The sequence below is a fragment of the Ruditapes philippinarum genome, unplaced genomic scaffold, assembly GCF_026571515.1.
Source record: "Ruditapes philippinarum isolate M1 unplaced genomic scaffold, ASM2657151v2 ctg1963_1_1_1_1, whole genome shotgun sequence".
Lineage (NCBI taxonomy): Eukaryota > Metazoa > Mollusca > Bivalvia > Venerida > Veneridae > Ruditapes > Ruditapes philippinarum.
Window position 1 is genome coordinate 104,802 of NW_026864594.1, and position 18,706 is coordinate 123,507.

Here is an 18,706-nt window from a genome sequence, read left to right on the forward strand (position 1 = left end):
TACGTATTTTACATATTCCTTTATGTTTGAAAATTGTTTTAGTACCATAAATATTAATACATTTAATTTATAGACAATTTCAATTGGTAACAGCCTGAAATATAACTTACATGATCTTTAATTACCAAAATATGGTAAAGACTGTGATAAAGAAATAACTATGATCTTTGTTTTCTTATTTTATTTTTTTCTTATTTGGGTAAAAATACGTACACATGATAACTTTCAAACTTAAAATTGTCAAAGTTGTTAATAATTGTGACGCCGTAGTATGGCAGTACATTGACTTTTTAACCAGTTCATGACAAAAATGATTTACATGTTGTTCTTTAATAAACTATTCCAATCAACCGATAGATATTGACTTCTTTATGTTCATAAACGTACCATAATGCTGTTTTAAAACATAAATCACAAGTTTAACAAACACGCAAAACATTGGGTTTTAAATTATTAACAAGATAATAAAGTCAACAATTATTGAATAAATGTTGGCCTCTAATATGTGTACGAGTCCAACAGAATCTTAATCCGGTATGGTACTAAAGAATGTATAATGACTTCTTTGTAAAACACCACACTTTTTGAACATCTAAACAAAACTTTATTCTTGAGATCCAAACTGCCCATTTAAAGTCTTATAGTCCTAGCTTGTTGTTGGCAATAATTTTGAATTATCCCTTCGGATGCAACACAAGCCAAGTGCACCTTTTTGTATAGTGATCCTGTCAGTTGAAACTTTGCCATGGCACCTTGTTCCTGCCCAACGACGTCATTCTACAGAATCAAAGAAGTGATCTCTGTAAAAAGAATGAAAAGTTAATGTTGCCAAACACAGTAGTTATTGGCAAAATGGTGTTAAAATTGTGAGAATAATCCATAAAAGCTAACACAGCAATGAGCTTTCAAAATGTATAAATTTGGGTCCGAGTGGGAGCATCTCTGAAATCGAGTCCGAGTGGGAGCATTTTCCATTTTCATAAAAAAAACCTTTAAAAGACTGACTTTTGAATAGAAATATTTGAAACTAATAAAGAATAATGGGTATACATGACTCGGTTTATGTTCCGGTACGTTAAAAATAATTTTAAAGAAGGTTTTCAACCTTATTTCATATATGTTTCGGGAGAAGTCCGAGTGGGAGCATTCAGAGAAAAACACTTATCCCGTTTTCAGGCCTAAACCAGGCAATAAATCTATAAACTTTTTTTACAATTATCTCAAGTACTATAGCCATTCTTTGGTGCGCTACATGATTTTTTAATACTCTTACGTTTTCTTATAATAAAATTGTATTTTACCTTCGAGTCGACGAAAAAATGGTCCAAGTGGGAGCATTTAGCAGGTGCGCGATGACGTAGTATCCTACCATTGGTAGGACTCTATCCCTTGTATACTATGCCTTACATACTTTCAAACCTTTTATTTTGTTTTCCATCATTGTATGATAAATTGTGTTTTTTTTTAAATCTTTAATGTTAATTCTTTAAAGCTTGTACATTTGATAATATTAATCATTAAATTATTTTACTTTAATATTCATAAAAGAAATTTTAAATTACAAACTTTAATTACAAACTTTTAATTCTTATATACACAATTTTTTATCAAACACTCCAAAAAAAAATTCCAACAATTTGCACAAAACATGAGAAAAATAATAATGATTTTTAAAGCACATTTTAAAATCTCTGGCAGTAAAAACAAACTTAGCTGTCAAGAAAACACATAAATTATGACGCAAAATTAAAACTGAGACAATTAGCAATTAAATATAAACAAAAACTAGGCAACGCCTCAGCCATGTGAACAAACTCATTAAATCTAGAACATAATTTATCTATAGTAGATAACTCCAACAAGAATTGTATTCTAAACAAACATTTTTACCTCCCTTGAAGTCATCTAACTTAAATCTGAATTAACTGACAAAACCGAGACCACGTATGAAAAATCAAGTCACAACAACAAAGTGGAAAATAAAACAACTTACGGTACATTATAAGCAGTCATTGCACACATAGCAGATTTTCTCTTCTTTTCCTCATCAACAAAGCTATCAACGGGTGCACAATGTACTGTATGTCGCCGCGGTCTTCGTTCTGTAAGACAAGGTTTTTCAATTCCCTCATACTCCTTAACTAATTTCTTGGACACATTAGCCTTGAGTACATTAAATCTACCAATCTTTTCTACATCATGCTTGTCTACTTTCTCCACTTTAGATTCCTTTCCATCTTCATCCTGCGATATCTTTTTCTCTTCAAACCTTTCTCCTTTCAGTCCTTCTTTCTTTTCCCTCATGTTCTTTTTCCTGATGGCAGCTGGTGCTTTCTTCAAACCAACATATGGCTCATACATACTATCTGTATCATCATCAGTACTGGTTGGTTCTTTACTTTTCTTGATTACACCATCATTTACTTTAGCAAGTGGACTTTCAAAAGTGACATGCTTTTTTATATCAGGTGACTTGATCTCTTGTATATCAGATAGACCAGGAATGAATTCTGAAGAATAAGAGTGATGCTGTTGATGAGTTGAAACTGGTATGTATGTCTGCAAAGACCCTGGTCGTCTTGGCTGATATTCCACATATTCCACACCTGCTGGCTGCATCTGCTGAACAACACCTGGTTGCATCTGTTGAACCATTCCTTGCTGCATCTGTTGAACCATTCCCTGCTGCATTTGTTGAATTGGGCGAACCAGCTGAATTTGTTGAACAGGCTGTTGAGACTGGATCTGTGATGGCTGATTACCCATATTCTGCATAGTGGAAAAGTGACCTTGCTGATGATTTCCATGTACAACTGGTTGCTGACTGTGAACAGAATAATATGGCTGAACTTGCTGCACTGGACGATAAGATGGAGACATGCTTGAAACTGGAACTTCCACATAGTAAGACTGAGTTGGGCTGTATTGATCCTGTTGATCAAAAACTGGGTACTCCTCTGACGAGTATTTCCTCATTACACCATCATTTGGAGGTGTCTGAAGGTATTCATATTGAACATTGAACGGAACAGGACTGGAAAAAGCTGGTCCCCTGCGCATAGGGATAACAGGTGATCCTGGCATTACCGGAGATCCATTCATAGACTGGAGTACGTATTTACGACGTGGATACTCCTGCAAAGAAAGCCTTCTGAATGGGGAATCCTCTTCCATCATCATTCCAATTACAAAACAATGCAGACAACTATTGACAAACTTATTAATAAACTTGTAAATACAAAGTCGTCTTTTAAATAATCCTTGAATATCTTTAATCCAACTTTTGAAACAGTAAAATCCCTCTAAAACATCCAAAATAACAATGCTTGTTTAAAACACCTTCAATTATTCGTTTCAACCTTCAAATATATCCTCATATCCTTTTAATGTTTCACGTGAAACTTCAGACGTATTTATACTAGTTTCAAGAAATAAAAATTCTCCTTGATGAACTTGACAGTCTCATTTGAATTACTTTAAGGCTGGATTACATCTTAATTTAATGACAACATCACGAAGTACACAAGTTTTTGGCAGAATATATGAGGTTGCAACCACTGAATGGTTCAGTTCAGTTTAAAACAATGATAACATAATTACAAGAAAAGCAAAAAATTTGCATTTATGTCCATTAAAAACACAAAAAAATTAACATGTTTACTTAAACTGACAGATTATTGTTCAAAATGATGTCATACTGGTATCATATAAATCATTTCTATCTCCTCTCCTTCAAATGATATCAAGGTGTGCACCAAGGATCAGTTTTCTAGCCCATTTTGTTTCTTTAATTCATTATCCTGAATACTAAGTGTGTCTTTTTGAATAATTACACTCAATCCTAATACATTTTGCTGTTAATTATTAATAATTTTAATAAGGAGGACCTCTAAAGAATACACTATCAAATGACAACAACCAGAAAACAACCTTTTATAATCAAATTGCCTGCCAAATTGTGTATTTCTGTTGCAAGATTATCTAATTTGTAATCATTGGTCTACCAACTGATCAATGTACAAACCACAATTAAAGTCCATCTAACACTATCACAAATTTATAATCCTATATCCTATGCTATAATCTCATGAAATCATGAAAAGGTATTGTCATTCTTTTTTAACACTTTCTTTTATAAGATCTGCAAAATCTTCTTCACTAAGACACTTTAGTAAGACAAACAGGTCCAACTGTCCATTTACAATCAAATCAAGTCATTATAAGCTACAAAACATCTACCTGGCCTGTAAACCAAACCAAAATTGCATGGAGACATTATGCAAAAAAAAATATCTTAATTATTCGATAGTAATTAAGTGGTAGTCACCACACATTCATCTCTGGTGTCTAATGGATTACCAACTCCTCAGTTAAAGAGTCTATTGGCTAACTTTAAGTCTATGATGTCAAGCTGAACCTCTACTGTTATACGTAGTACAACCATTATTAGGTAAAATGCATGCTTTAAAATTTTATCCAGCACATATTTTGCAGGTTTTATGGTAAAAACCTGGGCTAATCAATCACAGCAATGATATGTATATGGTCATCACCTCATTAGACAATCATGTAAAACATAATAATAAGCCATAAAAATTGTCATTGGATATTATCAATATATGTAAATACATAGTTAATGGTAAATATCTTTATTCATCATAAATGGTAAAATTCGGAGAAAAACAAACAGTCCCCATTGACATTTTACATTTATTTTTTGGATTGTTTATGATCACAACCATAAATAATGAGAAAAATATCTTTTATTACAGAAAAACAATTCCCATTAAGTATATAATATCATGACATAAGAAGTTAGTCAACATGTAAATATAAACATAACTGTGACGATGAGTTGAGTAATTCTGATGAGTTGCGTAAATCTGACGATAGTATATTTTTCAGTCACATTATTTATGAGATCTTCATGCGGTCAAAATCTTCGGTATGGTATTTCTTTTAATTAATAGAATTCATTTAAAAAATCCTCGTCATCAGCTCTGACATTTGTTGATTTAGAACAAGAGCTGGTAATCTAATGTCAATAAACAGTATTGGTTAAAATATATACCATTGAACAGTGTATTGTTATTGTTTCAGTTCATACAGATACTCTACAATATACCACATGGGACAGTACATCACAGAATTTTCCTTATCACTAATCAAGGGAGTGAACTGTTGTCAAACATCAAAACTCACCATCAGTGGCAATCAAGTCAATTGCATGGATGTATAAATGTCAAAAACATAGTCATGTATCTAGCAGCAATTAAAGTTTTTATGATACTGAATAATTAACAAAAGTTAATAATTCATTAATTATAATGTTTAAATAATTAACTCATGTCATATTTCCCGCAGATACCCTGAACCATGACGATCCCTATATCATGGCACACATTATGTTTGATAAATCCTCATGGCAGATATTGTAACATTAGGTCTATAATATCGTAACATATTTAGCATCATGAGGCCTGTATCGTGGCACATTTTGCATTCTGAGGTCAATATTATGGCACATATCCTATCAAGAAGCCTACATCATAGCATAAATTGTATCATGAGAATTCTATCAAAATGTTCTCCCTATTAAGCAAAGGGGGCAGACTATGACTGTGAAAGATTTATGTTTCAAAGGTATAAACCAACTTGGTTAAAAAAAAACAACTGTACTTACATTGCACTAATCCTATTGTGAGACAACCTCCTTGTGGACAAGTACTCTTTAGATGGTGGAGGAAAACTATAAACAGTTGTTCCCCCTGATGGCGTCTTGGCAGCTACGGAGAAACTACCATCTTTTGAAATGTCCACTTTTCCGAAAACAGAAACTGAATTTTCCGACCCTGACTGTATTGTTCTCACAATACTTACATTGTACCCATTTGGATTTGCCATGTTTTTTGTCTTTTAAAATGTTTAATTTACTCAAAAAATATGTAACAAATCACTGTATCATGTATCATTTAACAGGAAGGAAGTCAATGTAATCTCTGTATTACCCATAATCCAACACTGAGTATTAATAATCGTCTCTTTTCAAAACCACCGTTTGAATGTGAATGGAACGTGCCAATAACTCTCTCCCTATGAAAACTGTTTCGTAAAATGTCCCGCCGGAAATTTACATTCTATTAGCACAGCAACCATAAATTTCAACACCAAAGTCAACAGATATTTCCTTTTACATAAAAAAAAATCCATTCAATATTCATACAAATGTTTTTTTTTTGTAATATAAAATTTGAATCCTGTAAGGAATTAATTTTAGTCACAGCTTAGCAAACTGGTCTTAACCAAATTTTAATATCCGAACTAAATCTCCTGTTGACTCTATAATAAATATCCAATGATTAACTATTTATATTTCATACAAGAATATCTAACTAGAACAGTTTTCGCACCTGTATACAGCTGTACCCGATGAAAATGCAAATGTCTTTATCTCTTTTAGCATAACTTATGTAAAATTTTGCCAGAAAAAAAACCTAAAGCCGTTTTAAATTGCCTCTCCTGTTCACACAATCCGAATCACAATATTTACAAACATTTGTATCGCTAAAACAATAAAACAGACAAAGTCGTTATAAAACTATCAAATTGTTCAAACAGCTTTTTAACCAGTCTGATTGATGAAGCAGCCATTCAAATCAGTGTGTATTGTATCTATTTTAGAAATATAGTATTTACATACCTTATGGTAGCCCATTAAATTTAATAATCGTGAAGTTACAGATTTTGCTTTGTTTACCATTTTAACCTGTCTTTATAAACAATCCAAATTGCTGTTGCAACTTAACATTTTTTGATCCCAGATTGTGATGACTTTTGTAATAATAAATGATCAATAGATTTTTAAAACCTTTTTAAGACTGGCTCAACCAATTTAATAAAGATCTCGTCGATGAAGTCAATTTAATAGTTATTTCTTAACAGGCAGAATATCTTTGACAAATTTTTTCAACAAGAATTGAGATTTTAGTAAGAGTCATTCAAAAAATATATATTTATAAAAAGCACTTTTATTTAGGCGGGTCTTCAGTGATTTATGATTCACCAAAAAATCAGTCAAGCATATTCATCAAATAAAATTTCATTTTTAATTTTTTCTGAAAACTGCGCCCCCGACAAACCACTGCATATAGGTAATTTAAATAATCTTCAAAATTAATGCTGTAAAATCAAGAATTTTACACACAACTTTATATATTATGCTTCATTTTTTCAAGTCTAAAATGGTTTTCACCCCGATTTATAATAATTCAAGCTATTGATCTGAACTTTATGGAACAAGTTATATCTTTTTATGACATAGCCATGCCTCTTTTGTGACTCCTTAAAAACGGTATTTCATGACTATGCCTATATTTTGCATTATATAAACATAGCCTAAAACATGCTCAAATGTAAGCATTACGCAATAGGCATGTCAATGAAAAGAGCGATTAATTCTATAATGTAAACAGTTCTTAGTTTGGGTATGTGATAAATAGAATGTTATTTTCTTGTAAGCCAGAGGCTCGCTGACGCATAAAATAATTTTTATTCAACTTGTTCAATAAATTCAGTATTGAACCAACACTCATTCAATATCTTTACCTATATTATGCTCTTGAAATTTTTTACAAATTTTATCCTTGACTGAAAAATTGTAATGTTATCGTATATATTCTAATCAATTGATATTCATTCAGCATATAAAAGTAATAAACACATGTTCCTTGCCCATAGCATGTTGGCAGCAAGAATTATAAGTATGTTTTTCTTTAAAACACTGTTTCTTTAAAATAAATGATTCTCCAGTAAAACTATATTCCAACTTTCACTAAAAATTCATCCATATCAAAAATGCTTTCATCTCAAATATAATGTACAGCTAGCCCTATAAACTTAAGCAGTGCAAATAATGATAAAATAATTGAAGAAAGCTTAAGATTTCCAGTTTTTCTAGCATCTTTATGTACTATTTTGATTTTTTGGAGATTTGACCTATATTTGACCTAAATTTGAGGTACATTTAACTTTGGGGCAAATAATCCACAGTCTAAAATCATAATGATCATCAACTGATAACTACTTAAATATATATCTATTTTTTACCAAAGTCATGTCCAATAAACAACTTGTAATTTCATTAGAGTTTTTTTAAACACCATGTAGCCTTCTACAGTTCAAAGTGTGTCTTTTTTTCAACACTTATTTGTAACGACAAACTTGACTCAGCCAAACAATCTGTAGGCCAGTTTTCAATTGCTCAAATCTTGAAGTTACATGGCTAAACTGCAGTGTTTTAAAAAACCCTGCTCGAAGATAATCCAATCAATGTCATATTATATTCCTATTTTAAAATTCAACATAACTTCACGCAGTTTGACAAAAACTATTGTCAATTACATCCCGGCATCGTTATCATTGATTCATGTAGTATAATTAATTAACGTTCTTATTTCCTATCAAATAACCATTTTATTTCAAATGTAAATATTTCATTGAAACGAATTTCTCAATAATCACAGAATAATCAATCACTTTGGATCAATTTCAAAACTCTCTCCCTTTCACTGATTTAACTGATAAAAATCCCATCTACAGTCTAAAACATACTGCTTGTCTTCTGCCACTACATTATATAAAATGAGGTTTTACTATGATGAAAATCAGGAAAACACCTGTTTTTTCAGTATGCCATAATTTTCTGGAAAATTCATCAATATTCTACACATATTGTCCCTATCAGTTAGAGATCCATCAGCCAGAAAAAACAACAACAACAACTTAAAATATAGGAATTTGAGAAAAATGTTCCCAAGATTCTTCTATTTTTATCAAATTATAGGTCCATTTCACACAACCATTTTGTCATATTATTTCGTGAACAGAAAATTTCTGTCGAAACTAATTCAGTTATACAGCGTTCCATTTTTATGTTCAAGAGAAATCATTGAAATCAGGAGGACAAATTTCTCCCACAACGGCATATAGTACATGAAGCTTTTAAATTATAAAAATAGTAGTGCCGGGAATGAACGCTCCTAATACAATATCATCTGTCAAATAACAAAAAAATCCCTTTCTCTGGAAAATTACTAAGGAATTTTTTTTCTTTGTTGATATAAATACATTAGATCACAATATCACAAGATATATAAATGAAGCTGAATTTACAAAAAAAATATGTTCTGTTTACCTGTTTAATTCACATTTTTTTTTTAATTTTTGCTTTTTTGCTTCATTTTAATATAACAGATTGTTTACAAAAATCATGAAAACCACGTAATTTTATGTAATGAAATGTTTAAACACTACATCAAACTTGCACACACAAAAAATGAACATATTATTTTCAGTTTGAGAAAGCAAATATTTTGCTACCATTTAATAGACTAAAATATAATTTTGGCTCAAAACCATTTAGTATCCAGAGGTTGGGAAAACAAACAACTTAAAACACTTAAAGATAACTTTTATACAATGCATGCTGAGATTTAGGTAATTGTGCAACTGTAACCATAGTCAACATTATTATAATCTAAGAGAAATAACTCTGATTGTCCCACTGACACAAAACATTCACAGTTACCTCCCTTCAATAGTAATATCTGGTTACTGGCATTGGACAAAATGTGTTTTTTCTGCTTAAAACAAGATACTTGTTACCCTGTTATCAGTATGATGTTCCTCAAGTATGTCATAAAATTTATATACATGTAATGAACATATAAAATCAGAACATGCAGTAATAAAACATATATGAAACTTTATACAAAACTTCAAGTATCATTCAAGTACACTTGATTACATATAAATTTTATGCACTGCACTGTATTTAAACAAGACAATTCTAACATTAAGGAAGAATTCAAGAAAATTAAAAAAAAAATGCCATCCAGAAAGATGATCCTACAATAAAAGAAAGATACAGACCAATATTCATTCACTTGCTCTGATAATTTATTAGTTTCAAAGATATTTAATAGTCTTAAGTTTTTTATGTCTGGGAGCAATTTTTAAAAAAAAAAAATTTTTTCCCCCAAGAGTCTACCTTTTTAAACTTTTTTAATGGAGAAATTTTAATTTTCCCCTTTTTTAACCCGGGAAACATTAAAAACTGCCCCCCCACCCAATTTTGACCCCCCAATCAATTACCCCTATGGAAAAAAGGCCCAATTTTTTTTCAAAGGGGAAAAAAAAATTTTTTAACTTTTTGCAGGACTGGGAAAAAAACCTTTTGTGGGCTAACAGGGAAAACCTTTTTCACTGGCCCACTGCTCTTGTTTCCTTTAGATTTTTTATCCTTTTCCACATTTTATAAACATTTTTTCTTTTCAATTTCATATAACATAATTATGTAATATTATGTTTCCCCCTATTAAACATTTTTTTAAATTTAACATGACTTTTACAAGTTTCATGTAAGGGTTTTAAACCCAAAAAAGTCTCAAAATTTTAAATTTTTTCCCTTTTGGTTTTTTTCTGTTTTAAATTATGTTTTTCTGGCAAACACTACAGGCCTCTGGGACTTTTGGGCCTTTGTAGGTTTGGGTCAATAAGAGCAAATTTTTCAAATTCCCCCCCACAAACAATTTTTGCAAGGGCTTAAAATCCTTTTTTTACACAATTTATTTTAGGGGGCCCCATGAAGGGACTAATTTTTACATGTTCCTTCTAAAATAAGTAAAAAATTTTTTCATGACATTTAAAACATACCCGCATTTACCCACTTGTCATGTCATTAATAATTTTAATATATAAATATAAATGCGACATTTAAAATTTACAAAATTAGGGTTTTAAGTATTTGACTAAGGGGAAATCCATCGCTTTTTAATTTAGGGGGCCATAACCCCGACCAAATTTAATGGAAGTTCAAAATTTTATTTTTTTAAAAACCCCTAATGTCTGCGCCTTCAAAAATGGAGAAATTTGGGCAAGCCCCATTTTGGGGCAAACCCTGAGTTTCCCGAACAAAGAAACAAAAGAGAGGTTTGAAAAAGCTACAAACCATTTCACAATTTTTGGGGGGGGGTTGGGGGGATTTTCACACCCAAAACAAAAAGAAACCCTTTGAACACTTTCCATTTACCCGGACCCAAACCTTTAGTGCCCCTCACCCTTAATTTCCCAGACAAAAAACCGGGACCTGAATGGGCTTTCAATATTCCATAAGCAATTAAGCTCACATGAAAGATGAATTCAAAGTCTAAGACAGGATTAGAACCTACAGCGGTGAGAGGCAAGTGGACTGAAGTTAAGGCCTAAATCACTTGGTCATGCATGCCCAATCAAAAGGGGGAAACAAATCCGTTTTAAATTTTTTACGAACCAAAAAATAAATCATTTCTTTTTTTCACCCATTATTTAGATTTTACAGTTTAAAACAATCAATTTGCTTTTCCTGGGGTTTAAAACTTTAAATTTGCAAAACCAAAAGCTTTTAATTAAATTTGTTCCCATAGTTAAATGTATTAGTTTGGGGGGTTGTAAACACTTTCATTTATTAAAAATAGAAACTTTTCTTGGGCAAGCACGACTAAATAGGCAAGTAGAAACAAATGGAAAATTTAAATCTGGGGCCCGCACACCAAAAAATAAAACTTTTTTGGGGAACATTTAAGGAACAATTTTAATTTAAATTTTTGGGGAAAATATTACTAAAAAATAGAACCCCCTTTTTGGGAAGCAAAATAGAACTAAAAACCCAAAAACATTTTTTTTAAAATTTGTTTTTCCCCCTCAGTATATTGACACAGTCATTGAAAACAAAGACAAGAGACGTGATCATACATACGAGTCTTCCTTCAGAGACAACTATTTAATGTAAATGTTATGTATTCCTAGGATATTCTTCCCTAACAATCATATTACTACAGTTTATTCGAATGATGAGTAATTATGAAAAGTTATGAATTTTAACAAGGATGATATTTGTAATGACCTTTAATGAAGAATCCCTGTAATTTTTAATGAGAATTTATTGATATTTATGATACTTTACAGTCAGGTATATCAATAACTCTTGCCAAAAAAAATAAGAACATAAATTATATTAATACATCAGATGTTGGCATATTTGTGAGACAATCCAGGTAAAAAAAATGTCATTTTAAGGGTTAAATTTGGGGATTTTTTTTATACTGTGTTTAAATTAAAAATGAAAAATCAAGCTTTTATAAAATTTTTTTTAATAAAAATTCCCCTTTAATTTTTATGTTAAAAAAAAACTAAAAAAACAGCTTTAAACTTTTTGGGGAAAAAAAAACGGGAAGCAGTAAGGCCCGGGAAAAAAAAAGTTTTTATTCGGGAAATCAAATCCAAGGGGTGGGGGTTTAAAATTGAAAAACAAATTTTATACCTTTGGGGGCCCCCACGGAATTCACAGGGATCAGGGGGATTGAAAACCAAAAAAAAAAGGGTTAATTTTTAAAAGGGACTTCAAATTTTCCCTTAATTTCGGAAATTTCCCCTTTCAACTTACAAAATTTAAAACCCAAAAAATATTTATTTAAAAAATGTAATTTAATAGTTAAAAATAAACCAAAATTCCTTTAAAACAAAAGAATTTTTGTTTTTTTTGAAACAATTTATTAAAATTAAAAGGGAAAAATTTTTTACTTACTTATTTAATAAAAAATTAACCCAGGGTTTTTTCTAAAACCCCCTAGCCCCCCCCACCAAAAACCCCAATTTTAATTTAATGGGGGAAAAAAACTTAAGATTCCCTTTTTAAGTTTTAAAACAAAGACCCAAAAAATTTTTAAAACTGTTTTTCCCCAAAGAACAACTCCCCCAGTTCCCCAAAAAAATTTTATATAAAGGTTTTCAACCACAATTAAAAAAATAAATTTGGCCTTTTTTACAAAAACTTTTCCAAAAGGCCTAAACAAATTCCCAAGGGGGAAAAAACAAAATTGGAAAATTTTACGGGGCTTAAAAATTCTTGATTTGGGAAATTTTAAAACGATTTTACTTATTGGGTCCAAAAATTCCCCCTTAAATTCCCAAATTCCAGGGAAATTTTCCTTGGAGCCCAAATTTTTTATTTTGGAAATGTTTTACCGGCCCCAAAAAATTTTACCCTTTTGGCCCAAAAATTTTTTTTGTGGGTTGGAATAAATTTCCAAAAACTGTTTTAATTTTAAAAGTAATAAAAAACCCCTTTAAAACCTTTTCCGGACCCCAAAATAGGGCCCTTTGCCCAAAATGGCAAAACCCAAAAATTTGGTTTAAAATTTTGGCCCAAAAAATTTTTCCCGGCTTTTTTCATTTGGGTTGGCCTTAACCTTTTAAAAACTTGGGGTTTTCCCCTTTGGAAACCCAATAATTTAAAATGAAAATGGCTTTAATTATCTTTCCCCAAAAATGAAATTTTAAATTTATAATTTTAGATTTGACCCCCTTATGGGTTTTAAAAATTTGGTAAACCTTAATTTTGAAACACTTGTTGGAATGGGGGTTTAATTAAAAATCCCAAAAATTTTTTTTTTAAGGGCCCAATGCCAAAATTAGCCGGGGCCAAAAAAAATTTGGGGTTTTATAATTAGGAAAGGCTAAAGATTTTAAAACGTTGGGAAATGGGATTGTTAGTGGAAATTTTTTTTTAATCAATATTCCTTTAATTTAAAAAACAAAACCCTTCTCCAAAAAACAAAAAAATCCTTAATTTGAAAGGGGCCCAAAAAAACAATTTTTGGAAAACCCAAAATTTTAAGGCCCCAAGGCAGAGGGGACTAAATTTCCTTAAAATTCCCTTTTGGGTATCAAATCTTTTTATTTAACTTGGGGTAAAAACTAAATGAAAGGCCCAAAAACCCCCAAAACCCATCAAAATCTGGAAAAATTTTTAAAATTCAAAATTGGGACCCAAAGACCTTTGAACCAAAAGGGAAAATTTAACAAAATACATTTAATTTTTTGGAAATTAAAAGAAATTTATCCCATCCCAAACATTCCCCTTAAAAAAATTTTTTGTTAGCAAAAAAAGGAAACCCTTTTAAATAGGTTACCCTATTTAAATTTAATTCTTAAAAAACAATATTTTTTTTATTTTGGCAAGAGTTAAAGGGTGGAAACCAAATTTCCTTTTTAAAACAAACTCAAAAGAAAACATTTTACCCCCCCCCCAAAAACTCAAAAAAGTTTTTGGTTAAAGGTTAAATCTTAATTTTTTAATAAATAAAATTTTAAAACCAGTACCCCCCCCGAAAAAAAAATTAAAAATTTTTTAAGGTGGCAAAAAAAACAAATTATCTCTACCTAATTTCATAAAACCCAACTGCGCAAAAGAAAATTTTTAAAGTTTTGGGGAAAACTATGGAACCCGAACCCGAGGGGAAAAAATTACAAAATATTTAAATTAAATTTTCCAAAATTTTACATTTAAAAATTCGCCAGGAAATTTTTCCCGGACTTGGAAATTTTTTGATTTTTTTAATTTTTAAGAATTTTTGTTTTAATTTCAAATTAAAATTTTTTTTTCCCCAAAAAAAAAAAAACCTTTTAAACCTTGCTTTCAAAATGATTAAAAACCCTTTAATTTTTTGGGGTTTAAAGGGGTTTTTCTTAACTTCAATCTTAAAATTTTGACCAGGTTATAATGTTTGGAATATAAACTTTTAAATTTTTTTTGTTACCCCCCAATCCCGAAAAAGTAATACCCGTCCCCCCCAAAAAAATTGAAATTTTACAATTAAAAAGGGAAACCCAAAAAATTCATTTTTAAAAAACCTTTTCTGAAATATTTTAAAAATTTTCCCAAATTTTTTTTAACCCCTCGATTCCCCAAAAAGGCCCCAAAAAAAATAAAAAAAGGTATTAAAATTAAATTTCTGGAATGTAAATTATTTAACCCCAAATTTCAATTTCTTTAAATTTAAACCCAAAAATAAATTTTTTAAAACCCTGTTTACCAAAAATTTTTTTTTTTATTTTCCCTTTTTAAATATTCAGTTAACATTTCCAAGTTCCCAAAACAAGTCTTGGGAAATTTTAACTTCCAAAGGCTCCCCATAAAAATTTAAAACCAAATGGGTTTGGTAAATTATCGTTTCAAAATTTTCAAAACCCTAATTTTGACCCTCAAAGGGGGACTGGGAAAACAAAATCATCACCCAAACCAAACTTTATTTACCTTTTTAAAAAACCAAAAATTTTCCTCTTAAAACCTCACCAAAATTCATGGGTTAATAAAGCAAAAATTTAAAAAGTGAAAAAGAAATGAAAAAATAAATTTTATTTTTCCATTTAAATTAAAAACCCCGGGGACAAATATTAAAAAATTCCCTTAAGGGGAAAAAATTTTTTTATTTAAACAAAATTTAATGAGTACGCTGTTTCTTAACATAAAATGTGACATAAAAAAATATTTTTACAAAAGTAGTGACATTTTTTCTACCAGTGCTTATAAATAGCCACAAGAATGTTCAAAATAAGTAAAAACTACCTTGGAGATTCCGGCTGATCAAGAGACGACAGCTGTGCCACAGAACATCGCCTGCAAATCTTTTTTGGGGTCCCTTCATCAACTGGATAATCTGGCATGCATACACATGGCATAAAAGTGATTGCCATTGTTGGAATCGAAAAGAATTTCTCCATCTCAGCAAAGAATGGGTTGCATGACGTCTGCGTGCAATTACCCGAACAGTCACTAGAACAGCCACTCCCGCAATTTCCGAACATGTCCATGTCATAGTTAATGGGAGTCGTACAAACCAGAGTGAGGGGACTCTGACTAAAGCTTCTAGCACTGCATGTTACCGGTGATGCTAATGGAGTCATTGAAGTTAACTGATTCTGCACTGGGGTCAGTCGGCCCCCTTTATATGGCAACATGTCAAATTTCCAATCTGCTTAATCTAAACACCAAACTGAGGTTATTGTGCATATACAAGTAACTGAGGTTATAATATGTAACGTTTTAAAATCATAAACACTACAAATACCACACTATATCCCTTCTCTTCAAATTCCAGATAAACTTTTTTTTTAAACTGCAATTTAATTTATTTTAAATCCAATTTCTTTATGGTAGTACTTTAAAGCCTGCTTCATTCAGTTTAAATAGGTCACTCAAATCTGATCAACACATTACACTATTGCCTTAAAACCACTGTATGTTGCAATAACTGATAAATTTATCGTCCCAATTCAATCAAACTTATAGATAAAAAATAACGTCATCAATCAAACTTGTAGATAAAAACAATGTCTAACACCGTTAGAGCATTATCTGCTTCATTGCTCACATAATTATATCCATTAGGTTATATGACAAAATACTAACAAATACGAGCAACAGATATGCATCAATCTGCTCAAAATGTTAAGTACACCATTTACGATAAAAACACAGTTTTACTGTAATGCACGACTGCTGTCTATTATCAATGTAGTATGTTTCATAGATTTTGCTATTCCTATTCTGAAGATTAGATTTCGATACTGCTCCAGTTATCAGACAAACAAAGAATAACACAAGAAAACAATCTCTGCGGTCACAAAAAACATCCAGTCCTATCACATCAGCCTCTATGTGTCAATTACAAAATTCATCACATCAAAGCTCAATCTACAGAAATCAAATATTATCCAATATTGCAATTAATTTGCTATTGCGACACTGATATTATAAAACCCAAAAGCTTTCAAATGGTATATTCCATATTCAATACCCTTATAGTTATCTATATGGAACTGTTCCCTGAGGTAAATAAGTATACTGAGAATAATTCCATCATTTTCACACACCATCACACAGTTAGATCAAAATACTGCTGGAGTAAACAATAGATTTTTCCCCCTTGTCATTTTAGATGTCTGAAAACCACCTTGTATCTTGTACCAAACATTAAGTTCCACATTAATTACAGTTAATAGTAAAAATATCAACAATTACATGCGTTGATGTAACAAAGATAACCCGATTCATCTACAAACAGTAACTGTATTTTACACCTGGACTTGCTTGCAGGTGCATAAATGTATAACTGAATTCTTCATACCATGTTGTTGTTATGTTCCAAATATAACCTACTTTCTTGTCTCTCATCAACAGGTACGTACCAATTGTTTTTTTAGAGCACACGAATTAACAGAAACCTGACTTTGTCATATAAACATTAATAAAGCAATTAATTCTTGAACTTCACGTCTTGATGATTAATTATTATTCTAAATATAAATGAAATCCATATTTCACTATGCAACTCTTCCTGACGTTTTAATTATTCAGAAATGCCATTCTGAATTTTGAAAACAAGAAATAAAATCCTCATACTTTAGTGTTAAATGAACATTAACTGTCTTCAGTATTGTTTGCACATTTTTTTATCTGCATGTACAGATTAAATCGTAACTATGCTTTATTGTAGGATAGTATACTAACCCAGAAGGACATGCGTTTAATATATTTACAATCATGTATACACTTTCCTGTTGTACTCCAAACATCCTCTCATCATCATTATATATATGACTTTCAAGTTCAATGTAAAATTTTTCAAACAGTTAATATTTCCTTTTATTTTAACACTTATAGTATTTACTGATTGAAATGGAAGAATACAATGGAACCACACGACAACACAAGATTAATATAGACAATAATTCAATTAAAATCTATCGGTTTCTAACCTATCTGGTTCTTCATCAGCCTTACAGTATTTGTGTCTTGCAGCTATCTTCTTTTGTCACCTAATATTATTCCATAGATCTTCTTTTTAAAGCGATTGTGAATATCAACTGACTAAGTAAATGGCTCAAATGAATTAATTCAAGTTTTTTTTTCATTATTTTCCTTTTCGCTCAAAAGTTTTTGACCTCCTCAAAATTATTTATCATAACCTTTAAATGAGTTATTATATTGTTATAATCCATTAATATAAACATTTCTGCATTTAATAATCCAGTCCTCCTGTTACAATTCAACATACATTGCAGCAAGTTAATATATATTTTTTAATCTTATATAAATTTGTAATGCAAGAAGCAAATAAATACTATAAAATATTTCATTATAATTCATGATTGCAGGTAACTGAATACTTTCAAGGAAGCTCTAAATGAATTAAAAGAATTTGTCCTGAAGAAAAGTTCAATACACAATTTTACTATTTTCTTTGGATACCTCGATTAAAGTATGCAAAGTGTGCAAATAATATATAGTATAGCCCTATCTTTATGACAGTCTTAATATGTAATTTATACACACTGTAAAAAGTAGGTCAAAATTGCATTTGTGAACTTAAACTCTTGATTGTAATCAATAGCGTCACCAAAGTTAGGTAACTACTAAAACAATTTTGTCAGTCAAAAAAATAGTTTTGCCCTATTTATCTCCCTTTATTGTGAATAGATGCAGGGAATAATTCTTGTTACATTTTCCCTGTCTGAGACTAACTGGATAAAGCTGATTTACATCTAAATTAATGTTCCATAGTGTATGCACAAACACATTTTCTTTTTCTTATCAGAGGAAATTTATCTACAAATCACAAAATGTCACTGGTTACCAACTTGTTCATTTGCGGGCTACTTTTTTTCCTTACTGCGTCAATGAACAATAACCAAATTGACTTAATGACAGAATGTGCAGTAAAAATCAATTCAACTGTTAATTCTGCCCTAGCATAATATAAAATTCTTCTATTCAGACTGAAATATTCAATAGTTTATTAACATTAACTGTCTCTATAGGTGCGTC

The 18,706-nt window shown here is 30.6% G+C and overlaps 1 protein-coding gene across 2 annotated transcripts in view; it reads right to left on the bottom strand.

Annotated features, from left to right (window-relative positions):
* LOC132726228 (TSC22 domain family protein 2-like) overlaps positions 1–18,706 on the bottom strand; it is a 92,483-nt gene that overhangs the window by 48,927 nt on the left and 24,850 nt on the right. The window contains exon 1 of one of the 2 annotated variants that reach the window (XM_060711504.1): positions 1,994–3,712. The exons of the other annotated variant lie outside the window; for it this stretch is intronic. Coding sequence (XP_060567487.1) covers positions 1,994–3,180 — 1,187 coding nt within the window. The 5' untranslated portion in view covers positions 3,181–3,712. Of the gene's footprint in view, positions 1–1,993; positions 3,713–18,706 lie in introns of those variants that run through there. 2 annotated transcript variants of the gene reach the window in all.